Source organism: Scophthalmus maximus, chromosome 17 (genome assembly GCF_022379125.1).
Source record: "Scophthalmus maximus strain ysfricsl-2021 chromosome 17, ASM2237912v1, whole genome shotgun sequence".
Classification (NCBI taxonomy): domain Eukaryota; kingdom Metazoa; phylum Chordata; class Actinopteri; order Pleuronectiformes; family Scophthalmidae; genus Scophthalmus; species Scophthalmus maximus.
This window is the reverse complement of record NC_061531.1, coordinates 7,057,620-7,080,706: the sequence shown is the minus strand read 5'-3', so window position 1 is coordinate 7,080,706 and position 23,087 is coordinate 7,057,620. Positions and strand designations below refer to the sequence as shown.

The 23,087-nt window shown below is 44.5% G+C and overlaps 2 protein-coding genes across 2 annotated transcripts in view; one reads left to right on the top strand and one right to left on the bottom strand.

Moving 5' to 3' along the window:
- The window catches only part of ccdc97 (coiled-coil domain containing 97), a 167,884-nt gene that overhangs the window by 72,663 nt on the left and 72,134 nt on the right, over window positions 1-23,087 (bottom strand). The window lies entirely within an intron of this gene.
- Window positions 1,839-23,087, top strand: part of LOC118288187 (protein shisa-8) — a 79,258-nt gene continuing 58,009 nt past the window's right edge. Inside the window, exons 1-2 of the mRNA XM_047328362.1 lie at window positions 1,839-3,119; window positions 3,676-4,314. Coding sequence (XP_047184318.1) covers window positions 3,752-4,314 — 563 coding nt within the window. The 5' untranslated portion in view covers window positions 1,839-3,119; window positions 3,676-3,751. The remainder of the gene's footprint in view (window positions 3,120-3,675; window positions 4,315-23,087) is intronic.

Sequence of the window (23,087 nt, the reverse complement as noted above, 5' to 3'; positions counted from 1 at the left end):
TTTTAATCCCCCCCTTCCCCCCTCCCTTCCCTGAGATAATTCCTCTCCTTCTTCCCTACTCCCTGCTCCTCTCTTTGGCAGCCGCTCCGATGTCCTCCTCTCTCCTCCCCTCCCTCTCTCCTTGCCTTCCTCTTCCTCCCTTTCCATCTCACTCTCACTCCCTCAATCCCTCTTCCTCTCCATCCATCCATCCATCGCTTAGCTCTCTGCCTTTCCCTCTCTCCCTCCTTAAAACACCCCCGTTGGACTGCAGCACCACACATGTTCCAGACGTGCTTACACAAAGACGAGGATGTGCAGGCGCATTAGCTCAGTTATTACGCACGGGCAAAAATACAAGCCACACATGCACGCACATACACATACGCGCACACACACACAAACACACACACACACACACACACACACACATGCATGTACAGATAAACATAGGAACATGCACCACACATGCATGCTGCCGCTCTGTCAGCACTAATGCTCTCATTTGTTGGACTGCCAGGCATTTTGGGGAAGGAAAGTAGCACAGAGGAGATAGAAGAAGCAGAGAGAGAGAGAGAGAGAGAGAGAGAGAGAGAGAGAGAGAGGGAGTCAGGGAAAGGATGAAAAGAGAAGAGAAGAGAGAGGATGAGAGCTGAGAGAAAAAGAGTGAAAAAAAGAATGTAGAGAACAGGAGAGGGGAGGCAGCCAAAGCAAAAGAAAAAGGTTGGATGGACAAAATGAAAACAGACATGAATGGATAAAAAAAACAACAGAGCAGACGATGGAGCTGAGACGGACAGGGAACATGAAGGAAAAAGGACAAGGAGACATAGTGAGGAGCCAAAAAGAAAACACAAACTGAGAGGAGAGAGTGATCAGTGACACATGATGATGGAGAGAGGAGGGTGAAAGAGAGAGTCAGCATGCGCTCATTTACTCACAAAAGATGTGTGTGTGTGTGTGTGAGAGAGAGAGAGAGAGAGAGAGAGAGGAGGAGGGAGCGAGAGAGGGAGGAGTGAGTTGGGAGAGGGAGGAGTGAGAGAAAGAGAGAGAGAGAGAGAGAGAGAGAGAGACATTGTCATCCCGTCCTGGCAGAGAACAGCAGCAGCAGCAAGAGCAGCAGCAGCAGCGGACGAGATTCAGACGCTCTGAGCAGGGCAGAGCGGCGGCCGCGAGGAAAACAAGGGAATACAACTGACGAAGAAGCGGCAACAAAGGAGGCGAGGATGGAATGAAAACAACAAGAACTACAAAAAAGCATTTTACTGCTTTCTACTTGCTCGTCCCACTTCTGTTTGGAGCATCCCACAAGCAGAGCACCAGTGAAAACACATACATATGATATATATATAAAATTCCTATACATATATATCAAATTATGCCTGTTTTCAGAGAAGCCGCAGCCGGACAAGGACTGAATTGACAGTAAAGTGAATCGATTGCATGCGACATTTGGGGGGAGATAATGTGCAGCATTTGCTTGAAAACTGTTGCATATTAATGCCCTGAGATTTTTTCAGTACGGGGTGGGGGGGGGGGAGAAAAATACATTGATGCCAATGGAAAATTGGATTTGAAAGACTGGCAGGAGAGTTGTTGAAGCAACAACAATATCAACAACAACAACAACAACAACAACAACGCTGCAGACAGTCCTGTATTTCCAAAGGGGGCTTCTTTTGAAAACAGGATTCATTTTCTGATCTGCCCTCGGTGCCACGCTGCTGTTCGGCTGTCGCATCGCCACTTGTCTTTGTCTCCCGCATGCGCTCGGGGAGTATTATTCCCCGCTGCGAGTGCGCTGCTGAAAGTGCAGAGGGCAGTCCACGGGCTCCCTGACCCCCCCCCCCCCCCCCCCGAGCTGATATTTCCCACAGGGCATGAGAGGAGAGGGTGAGGTAAGTAGTCGGAGAGAAGAGAGAAAGAGGCAGGGAGATTAAGGCGAGGGTAGATTGAGATTAAGACCTAAGAGACATAATCAAGAACTGAGCCAAAAAGCAGAGAGGAGAACAGAAGCATCAAAGAACAATCCGTTGTGTGGGACTCTTCCTCTGGTTAAGTAATTCCACCTCTTCTCTGTCTCTCTCTCTCTTTTTAACAGCTTCTGTTGGACGCAGCAGCACTAAGACATTTAGATTAGAGTTTCAGTATCACAACTGCAGCCCCTCCCCTCCCCTCTCTCTTCCCCCTCCCCTCTCCTCTCCCTTTCGTCTGAGCGACTTGGAGGGCAGGACTGAGCCGGGTGATAGACAGTAGTACCCAGCTGCATGGTGTCCTGGGTCTGTTCGAGACCCCGGGATCCACAGGAGGAGAAAAGGAGGGGTTTCAGTGGAGTGTGGCGCGGAGCGGCGGCGGCGGCAGCAACAGGAGCCCTCCACACGGCGAAGCACAGAAAAGCCATTGGATGCCTTGGGTGTCGCTTAAGACCTACAGAGTGACACTGACAGAGCACTGTCATCAGGGGGATTTGAGCTGTGTGGGAATGTGTGTGTGTGTGAGAGTGTGTGTGTGTGTGTGTGAGTGTGTGAGTGCGTGAGGTGCAAGAGGGACGCCTTTGGACAGAGGTCCCCATAGGACCTCAGCTAGACAAGAGACTGGAGTAATGTTTTAAAAGAGTAGTGAGCAGCAGTTTTTACCTGTTGGGTTAAAAGCTGAATATTCATTATCACTCACAAAGGCATCGGGGAACTGAAAGACCGTAACTGCACTTCTCAAAGAGGGAGTAACGCTCACCAAAAGTGGATCAAGGTGGCAGTGAAAAGATGCCCACCACCAAAATCAAAAAGCTTCCTTTGAACTGTGACCCCGAGAGTTGGAGGATGATAGACGCAAGTTGAGCCCGGAGAAGAAGAATTGGAAAAACACTGCACACAATTGTTTTTTTCCACCCCTGGACCCTTTTTGACTCCAGACTTGAGCATTAGAGTTGTTATCCACTCGGGAATATGAGTCCATCTCCGGAGTGAAAAGCTTCTCACGCGGGGAGCCTGTGACAATCTGCGAGTTTGAGAGGAATCTGTGGTGTCTTTGCTGCCGGTGCCGTCAGGAACTCCGAGTTCTCTCTCTCTTTTCACGGATTATTCATCCACTCGGCGGGGGGATCTTATTGCTGGAAATGCCAGAGGCAAGTTAATTCGTAGGTAAGGCACCCTTCTCGACTGCATCCCATCCAAGCCACTGGATTTGGATTTGTCTACAACCGCCTCTGCTGTGCGCTCATGACACATGGCTTTGTAAAAGGTGACATTTTCCTGAATTTTAGAAATATGCAATTGCTTTGATACAGGCACACACACATGATCACACACACACACACACACAGCTACACACATACAGTAGATTGCCGGGGACCTTGATGTGTCTGTGCACGTGAGCGCCTGCTCACAAGGGACTCATTCACTCCAATTAGAGGCATGTTGAGATGGGAGATTGATTTCTTTCAATCACTTGTTCCTCTGCCCTTGAACAACAATTCAGTTTTCTGTAACTGTGCGCTGTAATAGCTCCCACAGCACTAATTAAATGCTGTTTTATTTCTCTCCCAGGCATAAATATAGACTAAACCCATGCTACATGTCCTAAGTGTTATCGCAGTGTTTTCTAATAACTAAAATATTGATTCATTGACTATGATTTGAAGCTCTGGTCATATTTAACTTTCTATTTCTTTGTTGTTGTTGTTTTTTTCATACCTAGGAGCTTAAATTTGGGCCTGTAATTAACAATTACACATCCGCTCTGAGCCATCACAAGACACTGGATTAAGTTCAAGATGGCCGCCTCCGTGCATCCGCTCCTGATAAGCCTGGCGCTGGCCGTCCTCCTGGGCTTGACGTCTCTGGGTGGACTGAGCTCCCGGCCGTCGGGTCAGGCCATGGCCCAGCTTTTCACCAACAACCAGACAGAGCCCTCTACGGTGCCAGAGGCCGCCCTGGCTACGCCCACACCAGACACTGAGGACCAAACGCTTCCAACCAGCGGTAACCGATGCTGGGGTTATTACGACGTCATGGGCCAGTGGGACCCGCCGTTCAACTGCAACGCAGGTATCTACTTGTTCTGCTGTGGCTCCTGCTTCTACCGCTTCTGCTGCCAGTTCAAAATTCACAGTTTGGACCAGACGTCCTGCTCCAACTATGACACGCCAGTGTGGGCAAACACCGGGAAGCCAGCGGCGCCCGTCACGGAGGTCCACGAGGAACCCGACCGGGACCGGACACACATGATCGTGTATATTATCTGTGGAGTGGTGGCCATCATGGTGTTGGTCGGTATTTTCACTAAACTCGGCCTGGAGAAAAGTCAGGGAGGACAGACGGACATGACCAACTCCAGGTAGGAACTGAGAGATGTGCATGGAGGATTTTTGATGTAGATTACTGATATTGATATTGGGCAGGTAAGGGAGTGATCATTAATTGGTAGGTAATGGGTGTGATCATAATTAGGAGTTAGCTTAGCATTAAGACTGGAAACAGAGGAAAGAGCCTGGCTCTATCCAGCGTTAACAAAAATCTTCCAACCAACACCTCTGAATCGTTCTAATAAACATGTTCTATATGACTCATAGAAAAAAACACAAGATGGAGATTTACAAGCAAGTGTTTTTGCTATGTGTCCTACCTAACGCCCTTGTAACACAGGATTACTGTATGTACTGTTTACATGTTTACATTTCTGCGACTGAGGTGATACCATGTTAGTTAGACAGAGCTGCGGTTGGTGTTTCGCCCTTTCCCAGTGCTAATGCTAAGATGAGCTAACTGACTGCTGATTCCATCTACAGTACATGTTTATCAGATATCAATCCTCTGATCTAACTCTTGTCTTCCTTATCTATTTTGTCATTGTAAAAAAAAAAGAGAGAAGAGGATGAGTCCTTGGTGCCTGAGATTCAATTGGTTCATTTAAAAACACATGTAAAAAGCTCATTACACTTCAGACCAGCTTCTTAATTAATCTATCAGTCAGGGATGGGCAAGTTAACTATATGACTCATGACAAAAAAATTGTTACATCACTCCCCTAATTACTCAACAGCAAACATAATCTGTTACTCCATATATGACTTTCATTACTCTGCGTCATTAGTGACTGCACACAGCGCCCCGTTTGAAGTCAGGTCTGCATTTTCAAGTTAGTGTGTCTGTGTGCACGTGTGAGTAAATGCCTGCATGCGTGAACGTACCTGTGCGTACTTTTCTGCATATGTTCGAGAAGGTCAGTGGCCGGGTAATGAAGCAGATGTCTGAGTCGAGGCGAGGTGATAATGGGTGTGATGTCTGTTTGAAGCCATGAGGGAGCAGTGGACATAGTGACAGAGAGGAGGAGAGCCAGAGAGGGGAAGGGGTGGAGGTCAGGCACTGGGATGCAGATTCAAAAGGACAGATGTCAGGTGATGGAGGGGGAGGGATTTGGGGAGGGGGGTATGCAGTGTTGTGTTTTCTATGTATCCGTATAGGCTGTTTCACATTGATGGCTGATTGATCGCTGGGACACAACGATGACTTTCGCAGTGTGCGGCCTCCAGTGAACAATGAGAAGGGAGAGGACAGTTTTTTGGGAGGGTGGGATATTGAGCGGATCTCACTGGAGTGCAGCCAACGGCTAATTCTAGTACAGGGAACAGGGGAGTGTGCTCTGTGTTGGGGAACTGGAGTGTGTGAGTGGCCGGCCTATTAGGTGTTAAGAGTCGGGCAATGGGGGCTCCTTTAAAATCCTGTCAGCGCCGGATCTCCTCTCACCTTTCCAAGGGAGGATGAGGAGCAGTAGAGCAGGAGCAGGAGGAGGAGAGCAGAGGACAACGGTAATGTTTATACTGCACTGAGACAACCGTTTCACAATGAAATCTGGAAACCCTTTGGACATTTTATCGCCTGAATAAAACAAATGTGCGGATTTTTAATACCAGAATCAAGGGGTTGCTTTGGAGATATTTCTGATTTGTCGTTAGTCATCTTCGCCAGATCACCAGATGAACATGGTACTGTCGAGAGAATTTTCAAAATGTGTCTTGAAGTTTCCCAGAGGTGACGCCTCCAATCAGTTTGCTGGCATCTGTCCCACTGAAGAGTCCAGACACCGAAACTCTACCCGCTTGACCGTTCACTCTGACCTTCCTGAATGATAACAGCTTTTCTTTTCTTTTAATGACATAGACAATGATATGAATGAGATGGGGAATCGATATTAGAATTTTCCGCCAACTTTCTAATCAAGTAGGAAAGATAATGTAACCAAATTCAAAATGCGATTTCTTGACAAACAAAGTCATGTTTTAGTAGAAAGACTTCAAGACATGGTGTCACGTGGATTAATATAATGGAAATATGTGTGCGTGGAAATGCCCTGACATGAAACCTATTTTGACATTTTGGAAATACAGTTGCACTTTACTCGAGTGTTTCCATTTTTATTGTGCTTTAAACTTCTTCTTCTTTGTTGCTTTGAAGGTGAAGATTGTGAATGAAAACAAACATATAATCAGCTAGAAATATGACACGCTTTTGAAAACCTCCCAACACTATCTGTGCTAGTTCAAAGTAGCTCCACCTTGACCGGTTGTAATGTTTAATTGCTGTGTGCACAGTGATGCATCAGCAATAATAATCCTGTAGTATAATGCACCACTCCTGGAAGAGTGCTGCATTAAGAGTTTGACATTTTGAGTACTTAGGATCTCACAGGTTACACTGTAGTCGGCTACTTTACTTTATTAAAGGATCTCGACGCTTGTTGCATCGCTGCATTTCAAAATCAAGATTTGTTGCCTACAGCAAATCAATTTGTTTAATGGTCGTGTTTCAGCATGAGCGAAAAATCCAGATTTAATCCCCGGGTTTTATTGAACTGCTTCATAAACCAGGAGAGTGTTTTTATGTTTAACACATGGGAATGAAAGCGGCGTCTGAGACAAGACTGACGACCACAAGGTGGGGGAAAGGAGGAACATGCTACGGTTTGGTCGAGCAGGACCCAAAATGCCACCTGGCGTAGTCAGACTAATACTCAAATACGTATCAGTCTGGGACCTCTCGGTTCATTTTCGATTTCCCAGAGGCGTTACCAAACGGACACATACCAATCATGCGACGTCTGTTTATCGACGCCAAAAATGTCAACAGACTGGAGCACAGACGAGATTCCACAATGTCTGCGAACCAGTGTTGCCGTGTTTGTGGGAGAAATTTGAAAATATCGGTTACTTTAAGTCAAATGCTCGTTCGTCAGCGGCAGCCTTGGTTGTTTTCAGAAGTCGCCTGCGTCCGCGTCGTGGTATAAACCCCGCCCATTATCAGATAATCGGTCGTGATTGGACCGGCGAGTTTTTTCTGCCAAAGGAAATCACTTCTCAATGGAGGGGATCCAGACCGTACTCTGGCAGAGCAAATTTCAATGGGCTCCCAGAATTTGTCTGGGTCCCGGGTTACCAAACTGCAGGTTATAGGGGGGAAAAGGTATTTAATAACAGGAAAATAAGACCAGACCACTAGTCTTTAAAACAAAATCCAAAGATCAGAAGACCGCAAAACTTAATTAAAGAACGTGGACACAAGGTACTGAGGTGGGGCCACACTGGACTACACAGAGATAAACTGAGGATCCAACAAGAACAAAGGGACGCACAAAGACCATGTACACACAAGAGGGCACAGGTTACAAGACACAAGTGAGACTCATTAGGAACAGGAGCAGACGATCCCAGTTACAGAAAACCAGGGTGCGGTTGAGTTTTCAAATTGGCTTAGGAAGTTTCCTAAATCTTGACGTGACCGGGAAGTATTTGATCAGCACCATGATAAGAGCTGATTCTCTAAATGTATGGGATGGGAGCTTCAATGCTTCCTTTCCTATCTCCTTAAGCATAGGTCCACTGGAGCCTCCTATGTGAGAGTAAGGAGATATAGAAGCCCCACAATTCATTGCGGCAGCGATATTTAACGTGACACGCCATGCACCAGCATAAACGATTCAATCCAAAGTAGAAGTAGAGGAAGTAGAAGAGTATGAATATGACCCAGAAGAGACGCACGTCATCATGTCAGTTACTGTTACATACGAATCATTTACATCTGATGTCCGACGGTGGTAAAACACTGAAACATGCTGATGGGGCCGCTGCTGTTATTTGCTGTTATTAGAGAAATGTGTAGTTTCACCACGGCAGACCCACGTCAATAACATCCGCCGCCGCGTGATGACGTAGTATAGTGAAAGTCGAGTCGGATTCTCTGAGCAGCGCTGTCGGCTTTTCCTAAGTCCCATCAGACCTTTCCTTGGCCTCATGACGTTTTCCACTGAGGCCAAGGAATAGTGAATAGGAAGGACAATTCAACCTCACCCCCTGGCACAGGAGCACGGGAAGTGAATTACAAAAAAAACCCAACAGGAAATACAAATCTCCAAAATGCACAGAACACAAGGGATCACAAGAAAATAACTAAAACATAGACACACAAGGAAGGGGGCAAACACAGAAATCAGTCCACAGAGAAACAAAAGGTCTATAAAGAGTTCTCAAAGTTCATAAGAGTTTCAAACAAGAAACAAAGGTCTTGGTCCTAGCGGACCATGACAGAACGAGGAGATGGGGGGAATACTGTAGAAGGAAAGACAGGGAACAAAGGGAAGAAAGAGGGCTACACTGGGGAGAATGAACACTGAGATGCTGGTGGATTCATTTTACTCCGACATCTGTTTACACCTGTTGAAGCGGCTTTGTGAGGGAGGATAGCACAAGAGCTTACCACTGTAGTCATGTGACCAGAGCCCAGAGACCGTGAAAGGACAGTTCGCTGAAGCATCGAGAGACGGGAGATATGAGGACAGGGGGAGACATTTAGGAGAGTAGAAGGTGCTGATGGGTGAAGGGCTAGGCTGTTATAAATATGCTGATTCGCCAGTGACAGCTGTGGATGACTGGTCAGCTCTGTGATCAGGCAGCGTGGATAATGATTGTCTGAACAAGTCTGTCATAAGGGTTTCAAAGACAGTTTACCTCTGCGGGGCCTTTGTTGGACACATTTGGGGGTTGCCCCAAACTTCAGGGGGTTGTCCCTGACACCCAAATGCCAAATTCAGTTGCCTAAAATGTGGATGAGCAATAAAATAAAGATGTCTGTGAATTTGCCAGTGAAAGACAAAACCACCAAAGCCATATGTTTCTGCATATGAGCCCAGGTGGAATTGTTTTTTACATCAATGCAAGAGGGTCACATTTTAAATTTCATTCTCAACCCGAATACATTTGACGGCGGGACACTTTCCCCCCGGCAGCGTGCGGGACAGTGCATGCGAGTCTATGTGCAGTCGTGTGTGTGTGTGTGTGTGTGTTTGTGCCCTTTGTGTGTGTGTGTGTGCGTGTGTGTGTGTGTGTGCGTGTGTGTGTGTGTGCGTGTGTGTGTGTGTGTGTGTGTGTGTGTGTTTGTGCCCTGTGTGTGTGTGTGTGTGTGTGTGTGTGTGTGTGTGTGTGTGTGTGTGTGTGTGTGTGTGCGTGTGTGTGTGTGCGTGCACTCAACAAATAAATCCAGCCAGAAAGCTGCTAAGGTGGTATTGCGCCGCAACCCTGGGTCAGGCAATCACAACAGGCAAAGGCACAATGATGCCTATCGCACGTGCACACGTGTGCACGCGCACACAAGCGGAGCTCTCATTATAGCCGCACATACGCCGCCCCTCCCCTGCCCCCTCCGTCACACCACTTCGCATCTCCCAAGTGGCTGTTTGTGTTTTGCTCTCAGTCTGTCTGCGGAAACCGCTGCAAAGCAAAATTAAAAATTAATTATATCCTTTGAAACACGATACAGCTGTGGGAATTAATCTGGCAAATCACGTTTTTTTTCTGGCTAACGAGGGCTCCGCTCATGATGTTATTGACTGCAGCTTCTCTGAAAGAAAAGAGGGAGGGAGGGGGGGGGGGCATAGATGAGAACATGCATGGTGCATTAAAAAGGTTACTATTAACGCGCAAGTTTAAAGCTGACATTTTGCATCAGTGAGTCTGCGAACGATGAAGAAATGAACGGCACTAACTCAGGAGCAGCGCGATCGCGGAGGCCCTGCTGTGAGACCACCGTGCGCAATGCAGCTGTAATAATCAGAGCCAGAGCAATTACGGTGTGGGCCAATAAATATTCTGCACAGACACGTACAGCATTACTGAAAACATAGCAGTTGGTGCATTGAGCAGACTTAAAGACACTATGATGGTACTTAACACCCAAAAGCACAAATAATCCAGTTTTTACCAGCGCAAGCATCAGGTCAGCACAAACAGGTGACGACACTTTTGCTTTTGTTTGGATTGAAAAACTGTAAATGCTGCACTCGGCTAAATAATACATTTCATATAATATACAACATTTAGCTCATCGTGGTGGGGCCGGTATTAAAATTTATGGAGGTTTGGTACTAACGGAGACAGATTATCAATGACAGTATTAAGTTTGGTACCTTCATCGGTGACCTCATCAACTCAACTGATAATGTCTGTAATATCACAGGGATTATGGCGAGACATTAGGCAGCTCAAGTGCATTTGTGCTTTGGTTTGGTGGGACAAGTGACTGCTTCAGACCTAAATTTATATACACACACACACACACACACACACACACACACACACACACACACACAAACACACAGCATCACATCCCTCTCATTCCATTTTAAACAGAATGGTACCACTTATCATAAGTTAATTCCTCTGAAAGCGCCCTCCGTTCAAGGGCACAAACGACTGAACGACCCACTGGGGATCTACACGTCCGTTTCCCATCGGCCATTCTCTTCCTTCGCTGTGTTGTGTTTCACCAAACGCTGCTTTCTATTTCCGTTATTGTACGGCCACAGCGGCCACATCGCTGGAGACAGGTGTTCAGAGCCAAGACATGGACATGTGCACACGCAAGGTGAACGTCTCACCGTGAGCTGTTTGGTCCAAATTAAGGCTTTTTTAATGTGGCTGGTTTTGTGTGTGTGCGTGCATGTGTCATAGCTTGACAATGGAGAGCTTCACTTGCCTTTTTCATCTAGAACAGGAGTTATCACACAGCACAGAGACATGCCGATTAAAACTGTCTAACACAAAGTGAAGCAAATTACTAAAAAGCAGATCAAACATTTCCTCAAATTGACTTTGCACATCACAAGGAAACTCATCACTAATGTATACGACGTGTCTTCGGGCTTCGGAGCCGATTCCACCTCTACTGTTTCGAGCCGTTGCTTCAACAAGCGGTTCATCTGCCCTCTCAAGCTGAATTCCTCTGCCCGTGCTTAATCTGTACCCAAAATAAACTCTTTGATGCTACTGCACAGTAACAAAAAAAAAAATAGACTCAAGACTCCCAGAGTGCAAAATTAACTCAAACCAGCAAGTTATTATTATTCCTTTATCATTATTTTTTTGTTTGTGCCTTTCATTATAGCCCCTGTGCACATCCAGTCTCAGGGTGATAATTGCAAATGTTGAATGAACATGGGCTTTATTTCCGTGCCATCACAACGTGCTGAAAATTTCACTGCCGACTGCGCTTTGCCAAGTATCTCTACTTTTTAAAAAACACACTCCAAGTGCCAAAGTTCACTTTGGCACTTGGAGAGTCATTGAAACACACATTTCCAGCTCTAGTGCGCGCACACACAAACACACACACACACACACACACACACGCAGTGCAGTCGCTAAGCTGACTGTTGGCTTTCAGCCAGCCTGAAAGTTTTCTTTCACACACTTTACTTGTTGGATCACACACATCAAAATAACGGCTTTAAACCATGTGAACTGGCTCTGTGGAGGTAAACACCTCGGAGAAGCAGCAGCGGCGCCGCGCTCTTGGATGTGAGGCTGCTAATCTGTTGCCACAGTGGCTTCACACCACATCAGCTGATCTCCATACTTTTGTTGCTATTCCTGAGCACTGCATCTATTTCTTCCTCCTTCCTTCCGTTCGTGTGTCCCTTTATTTTTCTCTCCTGTTTATTCACCGTCTTTCTCCTCTGTTCTCTTCTGCGGTCCCTGTGCACAAAACACTGCGTCTGCCAAAACGCTGGCTAAAAAGTATGCATGGCAGATGGCTAAATTTTCAAAAAAAGAAATGACCCGATATTTAGCATTTTTTATGAGTATTTGTATAATCCCTGTAGGCACTTTATGCACATTTTTAAGGCCGAGAAAATTGGAAGGCAAAATAAATGATACAATCTTAATGTATTTGACAAAATGTTCATTAAAACTCAATAAAAATCATCAAAACATACCAATATTTCTAAGGAATGTGTGCACTTAATCATAAGTATTATAAACTGAATTTCAAAAGCCGAGGTTGCCCCAGGAGACTACTTGTTAGAGAAAAAGAGAACAGGATGTCATTGTGATTCTCATTTTTACGGTTACTTTTAATATACAAACTGTATTGAATTCAGCTCATGAATGGTTTTGGAGATTTGAAAATATGCTAGAATTGTTCCTGTATGTAGAGAAAAATCCTGCAAAAAAGTCATCATTACTGCTCAGGATTAAATGATTCTGTCCTCAATGTCTTTTCCTCACCAAAAGCAACAAGCTCTTACCCCTCCAACATCTTCCCTTCCTTTCATCACAGGAACATTTAAAAAAATGCTACTGCCACACTTGCACTTGCACGTCTCCTTTCTTTGACTTAAATTTAATTTCATGCCAAGGCAGGCAAAAAAAAAAACATCCAAGAAGTCATGCCTCCTCTTCATCTTCATATTTCTTCTTCTCAATCAGATTTCCATCAAACCCCGCACACCCAAAGCGCAGTTGTCCGATCGGGCTTTGGCTGATTGGATTGGATCAAACCTTTGAACAAACATGATTTGTTCAAAAGAGAGTCTGAAATTGTCTCACATCTCGTGATCTAGTTTTGGTTTTGATCTGGATTGGAAACTACAGTGTGTGTTTGTTCGATACCTTTTAGCAGGATTGCCTTTGACAGCTTTGATCCAAAAATATTAGGATCATGCTGATCCCATCAGAAGGTTATAGATTCATGGTTGAGTTCAAGAGCCAAATGGTATAAAACTCCAAAGTGGGTTACAGTAATATAAAATGAATAACACCAAACAGCTGTCAATATTTGTGGATGTTAAAAAGGCAATGTAGGACGGGAGGCAACATTTTTGAAATTTATATTTTCATCTGCATCCAGTCTATTAAAAGCTTTGCAAACTCTGGAGAACTGAGTGAACTGTGACTGGGTTGCTTTGTGAGTGTGTGTGTGTGTGTGTTAAGTCTCCTGTACATTGAGTTTAGGGACATGCCACTGAACGTGGACTCCATTTTCACTCCAGTGATCCTGGTAATGGTCTTGTCCCAGCGTGAGACTGACGCTGGCTCCAAGTTGTCCTGACAGAAAATCAACTGCTTAAATGTCGCTGTTTGCTGGAGCGCAAAGCAACAAGCACTATACCAATGTCTCTAGCTGGTCAACTCACCACTGACTCAGCTTTCATGTATCTATCTATCTTTCCATCCATCCATCCATCTATCTATCTATCCATCTATCTATCCATCCATCTATCCATCTATCTATCTATCTATCCATGCATCCATCCATCTATCTATCTATCTATATATCTATCTATCCATGCATCCATCCATCTTTCTATCTATCTATTTATTTATCCATGCATCCATCCATCTATATTCATTGCCATCTCTCAGATATGCATCTCTTAATTTCTTCGCAATCTGCCCTTTGGTGTCTGGGAACGTTTAAACAACACTTCAGCGTACAACCTTGCTTCCTTGCTCGATGCAGCATTGCAGATTTACCATATTGCCATCTCTGTCTTTTCCCGCTCATTTGATGCTGCGGGGAAACAGAAGGTAAAAAAACAGCGTTTTCTTGTGCTACTTTTTTTATTCAGTCTAACTTAATACTGTTAAAGCTACAGTGTGTAATAATAAGAAGAACTTATTCACATAAATTGAATATATTGTCCATAACTATGTGTTCGTATATGTATAATCACCGATGTTTAGGTTGAATAGTTATATAGTTACATGAGGTGGACCCGACCTCCGCGTGAGTCGCAATGTTTGCTACGTCATGTTGAATACGGTTGGTGCACAAAACGGTCCAGTATACATCGCATTTGCGTTGAATTTTCAGCTCTGCCGGAGAATCGAAATGGAATCAGCGGTGCGCTACCATAAAGTGTCCCCTCTCGGGTACTCAGTTGGTTGCGGTTGGCAACTTTACCATCTAATGCCGCCAGAAAAGTAAAAAGATTACACCTCAGCTCATATCTCTGAAAACCATCACATCTAAAATAAAGCTTAAACTTTACATGCAGATGAAACAAGAAAAGGAAGGATTCTCCCACCGTCTGGCCCTACTCCTTTCCTCTGCAGTCCAAAAAAGTAATTACCCCGCTCGCTCGTATTGCCCAAACCATCATACGTGTTCAGCATTGTGGAACAGAAATGAAACAAAAGAGGAGGACGAGTGTTGATGACTGAAAACTCCGAGCGGGGGAACAAGATGGCACAGCGAGGAGGAATTCACTTCTTTACTCTGCTCTTGACTTTCATCCCTCACCGTTGGCGTTCTGTTTGCTTTTCATACTCGTAGGCTTGTGCTCGTCTCATTCCCCGTTGGCTTCTTCCTTTGTCTCCTTTCTCTATTGATCCCGTCATCCGTCTCCCTGCTCCTTCTCCCAATCTGTCACGTTTATTTCCCCAACATTTTTTGTGTATTGTGACGTATGATGCCAAAGCAAAAAGCAACCAGACACATCGATGCAGCAGTCTAATGATCAAATTAAGAGCTGAACGCCACATGTCTAGTCAGGTCAAACCTTCCTACTCTGTCCATACCACCCACCCATACGACAACAAATGTATTTTAATCATGTCACTGGACATGTGCTTTCGACAGTTAATGGATAAGCCTTCCCTTCATTGTCGCCCTCTTTTCCTTCTTTTTTCTCACCAACACTGACAAGCACTTGCACGTATACACAGACTCGAGTTGCGACAGGCTGCAGAGTGCAGTTCCTGTTCTGAGGCCAAAGCTCCACTCTACTTTCTCAGAGCTCAGCCCGAAAATCAAAGTTATTTATCTTCCTCTCAGACGAGCTCAACGACAGAGAGGGGGAGACGAGAAAAATGTTCTTGCTGGTTCTCTCTCTAACTGTAACTAAGTACATTTACTCAAATACTGAGGTATTTTCTTTCTTTTGTCATGTCACTTTACACGTCTACTTTACTAAATTTCAGTGGTGGATATCTTTTTTCAGGGGCACTGCAACAGGGTAGGCAAAGCAGCCAATTGCCTGGGGCCCCCGAGCTGAGAGGGGGCCCCCCCACGAACGACTGTGTCCACAGCAATGACAATTTTGTGAGAACCCCCTTGAATTGAATTCCCTGTACCGAGACCCCTGGTTCAATGTAGGAGATGTAAAAGATCCCTTTTGCATGTGGCCCCCAAGTTCCTTGGAACACCCGACCCCTTTTAATATCTGGCAGCTTTAATTACTTCTCAAATTAGGATATTTGCATACAAAACACATGTAGAATTTATGAAATAGAATACTCAATTATAAATTAAACTAAGGAAAAATGCATTCAGGTGTAAAGCTGAAGCCATTAGCTTATGGCATTGCTCTTTTTACCTGAATAAAGGAATCGCTGCCTCTTCGTGCTCTACATCACACCAGAGGCGAAGGAGTGTCCTTGGCTATTTAAGAATATTTTATGTCAAAGTGTGACGCTATGAATATTATAATCTATTTGACAAATTTTGGTTTTTATTCTCTCAGTTTGTCAGTGACCAAAGGAAGAAAAAGGCTTGACCAGAAACATGATCAGTGTGATCCTACATTATTTTATTTTTTTCATTGCAAAAAGAAACAAAATAGTATAGTTGCTGACATCCAGCCTTGACTGAGTGTGCAACTGTTTTGGCATTTTAGTCTCCGTTTGTCTGTGGCAGCAAGAAAAAAAAGCATAATGGTTCAATTCAGTCAATGCATTTTAATCTTGTTTGTGTAAAAGATAAATGCAATTTGTGAAGTGACAGCTTTGAGTGGTTTCTCCCCGACACTAATCTGTTTTGAGGGGAGGATTTATAATAGACTTTTCAAATGACTCCCCGTAAAAAAAATAAAAGAAATAACATTCTGTACATACAAAATCGTCAAAGTATTCCGGTGAGAGATTTCTGCTCTGTTCGGTGATGATTCAATGACACACAACAGCAAATGGATAGTTGATTGTTTTCTCCTTCTCGCAGAATGTTATTACTGCTCCGCGGCGGCTAAATGAGGGTTTATTCTGTCGGCTGTTGGTCTAATGCATGTCATATCGATGAGACTGGACCCTGGGGGGCACTGGGCCCATAATCAATAGAGCTGCTGCATAGGATTTTTGTCGTCTTCTCCTCAACACACACACACACACACACACATACAGAGGTTCTTTCACTGTCACTTAAAAATGCAATTGTTGTTGTCTGTGCTGAATTTTATCTCAAGAAAAATATGCCTATCCCCCCGCCGCCCCCCCGAACAGTTGTATAACTTCGTGGCCCCCCTTGAGTGCTACCATCCAACCTTTAGTCCTATTTCACTGATAACTCCGTGTATATATTTGAAAACACAACTATCAGTTGAGTTTATTTCGCATGTCAACCAAAAAAGTGTCAGTTCACACGTACATTAAGTGTTCAATAATCTAAAGCCCCTTGTCCTTACAGAAGGAGCAGGGGGGGGGGGGGGGGGGGGGGGGCTGTGTCTCTACAGTCTGTGTCCTGAACCAGGGCTCGCTCTTTGCACTCTGGATTGATAATACTGTGTTTGAGCCACAATGAAAATCAATCAGGATTCAGCCCTGCGGTTACAACGCATGATGACACTATTGTAGTACACGAGAGCCACTGCCGCTGCAGGAGTTGTGGGGCGCCGCTGCTGCTGTCGGTGGAGAAAAGCAGCGCGTATGAAATTGGATATGTTGCCTATACCTGAATTGGTCTTTTGGAAGCCTCCCATTATCACTGGAGCCGTGCCCAGTTTTCTAACACTCCTGTCTGTCAACGCTTTCCAAGTTTTAATTTCCATTTCGTCTTACTGCTGTCTCAATGTTGCAGATTTGATGTCAAGCACTGTTTCAATTACTGGTTTTTGCACCACCAGTAAATCATGTCTTATTTGTTGTGTAATCACTGCAGCAATTATGTAATAACACCAAATATGACAAAATAATAGTGAGACACGAGGGGTTTTTCAATGTTAAAAAATACGGCACGTCCTTAGTGAATGAAAAGATGGCCGCAAATTTCATGTTTTAATGACTGAAACACAGTTTTTAAAGTGAGAGATGCGGGAAACTTATCAAGACTGCACTTTTGCAGTCATAAAAACTGGCATTAGGTTTCAATGTGAATTGTAGTGCCCACACACACACACACACACACACACACACACACATGCACTCTCTCAAACATACGCACACTCACATTTGGCAGCAGTGAAGCAGTCGATATGTGTGTTCTAATTATACTGATGTTGTATCAGCGTTTCAATGTCAGCATGACGCAACACTGACGCTGGCCAAGGGAACCCTGTCACTGCGAGAAAGAGAGGAAGAAAGAAAGAAAGAAAGGAAAGATAGGCAAATAAATGGACGAGGGAGCGAGTGAAGAGCAGAGAGAGACAAGGAGATGTTGATGTTTTGCCCTTGAGCTGCCGCGGAAAACGATGTGGGGCAACTGCGAAATAACACAGACTGGATGGAAAATGACGGGGGGGAACCTCGATTTCTTATCTCTGCTTGACAGCCTAGATGGTCAAAATACAGCTCAACTTATCCGTCCACTCCTCCCTCTCTCCAGACATTAGATTTTCAATCCATCATCTTCATCCCCGTCTTGCACATCCTCCCCCTGCTTCCCTTTCCTCCCCCTCGTCCCCTCCTCAGTGGCCTTCCTCATTAACACAGAATATTTGTATGTACAGCCATGACTGTGGACACACCCTGTGGCTCTGAGTCACCGACCATATATTGTCCGTGTGCTTTTTAACACGCGTGTGCTTGTCTAAACGCCAGGGTGAAATACTTAAACCCGCCGTACACAGCCGAGTAAACAGACGGCCGAGACCACCCTCTCTAACTGGTCATCACCAGGATCTGTTTCCCCTCGGGCTCGCTTGGCAGGCTGCTCTGAAGGGTCGCAAACATAGACATTACATGCCGCGTCGACTGCAGATCCCTACCTCGGAACATTCAGAAGGCCAGCGCCGGAGGACCGGAGGGCTGAACAACAAACATAATCTTCAAAGAGCACGTCTGGGACACACTGAGGCGGCAGAGTATTAGGCTGTTCGGAAAATAACTGGCAAGTAGAGTGGGAAGTGTTTCTCACTCTGCATCCACACGGATATATTTTGGTTTTGAAACAATTTCTGTTTCCGTTGTTAGCCCTCAGGAATAATCTCAGTCCATATTAACCCACCCGAGGACGCATAACACACGCGGGTTCACGTACACTGGGCATGCGTGTGCCAGGGTTAACAGGAAGAGGACTGCATATTTGCGGTTGGTTTGTTCGCTGCAGAAAATACTACAAACGAGGGCAGCAATAGGGAATAGTAAGGATTTCGTTTCCTGGACCGATGGCGAGGTGGAACTGTTTGTGACAGTAAGGGTTCGCATCGCTTGTAATTCGTTTTCCATGTTGTTTTCACCACTGATAGTCGAGACGACTGATTAGACCCGATCAGGAGGGGAAAGTGTGTGTCTACATCATTGTGTCTGAAAGTCTCAGTTTCTACCCGTCAAGACGCAAACGCAATCGCGGACTTTTCCAACTGAAATGGATGCCCGCTACATTTGCTTTAGGTGGCCTCAGACCACGGGGAAGCCGTTTCTTTCTTAACTACCTCCACTGAGGAGGTTATGTTTTCCCTCCTGTCCGTTACAGTAGTTGGTTGGTTGATCGGTTTGATTTTCAGCTGGATAATACAAAAACTGCAGAATGGATATCCACAAAAATTTGATGGAAGGACGGGACATGGGCCAAAAAAAAGAAAGAAAAAATCATTACATTTCAGCATAGATCCGAACAAAGGGGCAGTTCCAGGAATTCTCAAACAGTTTAACATTACAACATATATATTATTATTATTACTAGTATAAGTATTATTATCTATAATAAAGGGAAGGTTTATCCATTAAATGACGAAAACACATGTCCAGTGACATGATTAAAATACATTTGTTGTCGTATGGGTGGGTGGTATGGACAGAGTAGGAAGGTTTGACCTGACTAGACATGTGGCGTTCAGCTCTTAATTTGATCATTAGACTGCTGCATCGATGTGTCTGGTTGCTTTTTGCTTTGGCATCATACGTCACAATACACATATTCTTTTCTAATATGCCTAAAAAATGTTGGGGAAAATAAACGGGACCGATTGGGAGAAAGAGCAGGGAGACGGATGACGGGATCAATAGAGAAAGGAGACAAAGGAAGAAGCCAACGGGGAATGAGACGAGCACAAAAAATACATTTTCACCAGTGTTGCAGGTATGGATGTATGGATCTTGATGAGAAGAATTTACATTAAACAGGAAGTTTGCTGTTGCCATGGATTCTTTGAGTTAAAGCTTTTCAATCCGTATTCGTTAACACTTTGGACAATTGAAATTTTGCCAAATTAGCTGTTAGTAGCTCCTGTTTAATCTGAGCCCATGGGCGTCCAGACGACTGTCACCGATTCATCGCCGATTACTTTGATAGTGAAGAAAACATAAAAATGCAATACAAGCAGCGTTTCTGGACTCTGGAAAGGACTCTGGAAAGGAGTAATTGTGCAATTCGGCACTATGCATTTTAAAATGCCTTAAACCACGAGGTGTGTGTCATAGCCGCTGTTTCTGCTCCAACTGCCAATTAACTGGAAGTAAAATTCAAAGCACCAGTGTGTTTTTAACCCTCTGTGTTCGCGAGAAACTTGGCAGTGGTAAGCACGCTGAAGAATATCCGCTCGGGTACGAAGGCTACAGAGTAGACAGTCAGGTATTTACTGAGGCTGATGTGATACAAGCACTCTACTGCTCGGGGAAACAAAAGTCGCTTCATGTGCACTGTTCATTCTTGTCTTTTGTCCTCGGGGATGGAATAAAAACACTGGTTACCATTAGTCCCCATGACCAAATAGCTCCTGTCCTGTTTCCCAGTGCTCAGCTGCGTCGTTTAACCATATACGGGGTCTTCATGCTCCCTATGAAAGTGGAGCACGAAGGCGAAGAGACGCGGTTACATAACACGGGACGAGATGGAGAGTTTGGGGCGGGGGGGAGAAACAGAGAGCTTCAGGGGGGAGAGCAGAGAGCAGGCAGAGAAAATAAATGTGAGATAAGCTCACAGACGTGAAAAGAGAGAGAAGGTAATGACAAACAAAGACACGCAAGAAAGAAAAAGAAACAGGAGCAACCAAACCTGTGGCAACCACATCTACCTGATTAAGGTCCGTCATGCTCAGAAGAAACTGCTGTCGGCTGTTGGTGGCAGATTAGATATGAACCACAAGTTGTAGCGGAAAAATCAGACACTTCCAATATCCGACATGACCACGAGCCATTATTCTCCTCACCACAACAGGTCGCATGTTAAAAAAACTGCTTTAGGTTCTTGAAGACACGTCAGTTGACAACCTATTTCCATGACGGAAATATGAGGTTCTTGAAAACAAGCACTTGACAGAATGAATTACTGTTTTTTGTGTGTGAATAAATCTAAAAATCGTTCTTTACTTCTCTCCTCTCCTCGTTCATAACCCTCTTTTCTTGTCTGCTCACTTCCTTTTGACCCTCGTCGGCTCGTGCCCTTGCTACACTCATTCATCAGTCTGTTGGTGTGAAATGTACATAGCGACATTTACATTCCAGCCACATGGTTCCCCTCCTCCCTACTTTTGTACAAAATGACTGCGATAAATCTTAAGAGAGAGGAGGATCGCTGTATGTGCCGCATACATATTGTGGTAGAAAGGCCGAAGACGGCAAACCCGATGTTCTGCTGTTTTTTCGACGGGGTGTAACCGCCAACGCTGCAGCTCTGGCTGAAATGGCTGCGTCACGCAACCCACGGCGGTGACGGGAGTTTAATATTCTGAGTAGAAACTGGATGCAAAGCAACCTAATGAAATTGTGGCATTTTTTGAAAACGCAATCCAAAATTGATGTTGGAAAATGACGGGAAATGGGAGAAAATAAAGAGGGTAATGACGTGACAGCAAGGTTGAAAGATAAAAGAGTTCATTTGGAGTTTATGATAGGCTAAAGATGAATGTAGGCCAACATTCATTTTGCATGAGTTTATTATTTTCGACAAACGTTTGAGCTGCTGGCAAGGTACTTTGAATTTCTGCCTCCGTTATAGTTGTATGCAACAACCAAACGCGCTGTTCGGATAAAGGACCGGTCCATTGTCAATGTGTGCGCGCGTGTGTGTGTGAGAGAAAAAGAGAGAAAAATAGAGAGAGAGGGTGGGGTTGAGCTACCGAAATCAATACGCTGCCTACAGCTCCACAATAAACTAAGATTTCACCTGTTTTAAATTGAAACGTATAAATATAAGAAACATATAAATCACAGAAAATGGAAAATCAATATGTGGCAATCATCCTTCATACTGTGGCAGGACGCCACAAATATATACATTTATGGGAAACCCTGAGAAAAGTACAAATGTTTGTGGTTTGTTTGGAAACTGTAGTTGAGTAGGCGGCCCTTCGGTGTAGCCAATTGCGATCACATTGCTTAACATGCCACATGTGTAATGGGATCTCAAATGCTTTCTCAGTGTGTGTGTATGTGTGTGTGTGTGTGTCCAAAATCCTACTGCGGTTTTATTGATTATGGGCCCCCTGTACCCCCCAGAGTCCATTCTCCAACAAACACCAACAAACCGACAAAATAAACCCCATTTAGCTGTCGCCACGGAACAGTCATAACATTCTGTGAGAAGAAAAAACACAACTATCAACTATCTGCTTGCTGTGTCATATAGAAGTAGTAGTTGAAATGTCCTTAAATAGTGAACGAAAACCGTTTCTAGCAAGATTTGAAACCAGTCAGTTATTTATTCCTGTAAAGTGAAGGCACCATCATTTAATTTTTAAATCATAATCCAGTTAAGAGAATGACAAGCTTTTCATTAAGTCTCATTAAGTATCTAGCTATTAGCTACATGGCTCGGGTGCATTACAATATTTGGTTTAAGCTTGGTTGTGTTAACGTCTGTGTTACCTCTCATTCTGTTGCAGTAGGAAATGTAATTTACAAAAAGCATGTTAAGTGAGCATTTACTCTATTTTGTGAAAGTATGTATCAAATACATGTGTTAAACATTGACTTGTTGAATATCACCATCATTACCATCACGGCAAAGGCCAAGGCAGTTTTCCATTGCAGACGCTCCCTGTCTTCTTCCTCATTGACTTGTATCTTCTTTCTTCTATCTACGCTAATGGAAGATGCTTTTTCTATTTCATTTTTTTTAAAAGGCACTTTCGCCCTTCTGACACCCCCCCAACATGTCTAAGAGAAGAAATAAAAAAAAAAAAAGGCAGAGCAGCTAGGGTCCCTGCATCACAATCAGAGCACTACGCAATTGAAGTACTACACTCCACTCACATAACATACCTGCTGCTGTGAGAGAGCGGGGACGATAGTTACACGCAGTTTCAGTCCCGGAACGCGAGCAGAGCAGGAAACGGGAGGGCAGAACAACTCACTGTGCCACAGCGATGAGAGAGGAGGAAGATATCACGTGGCGCACAGCAAGCACATGTACGCACACACACACACATACACACACACAGAGTTGGCAGAGCAGGCGGGGATGGTCATTACACACTGTGGCGGTCCAAAAACCTCATGCTATTAAGTTTGAAGAGAGCCTATGGGCATAAAACAGCCTGCAGTAGTAGGCCACAACATTTTCAAATGGTTTATTGTGTTTTCATGTACGAAAAAAGATCCAAAATGAACACTGTGAGGATGATGATGATGATTATGATGATGATGATACTCTCAGCAGTTTTTTGCTAAAACAACAAAACCTTTGCCCACG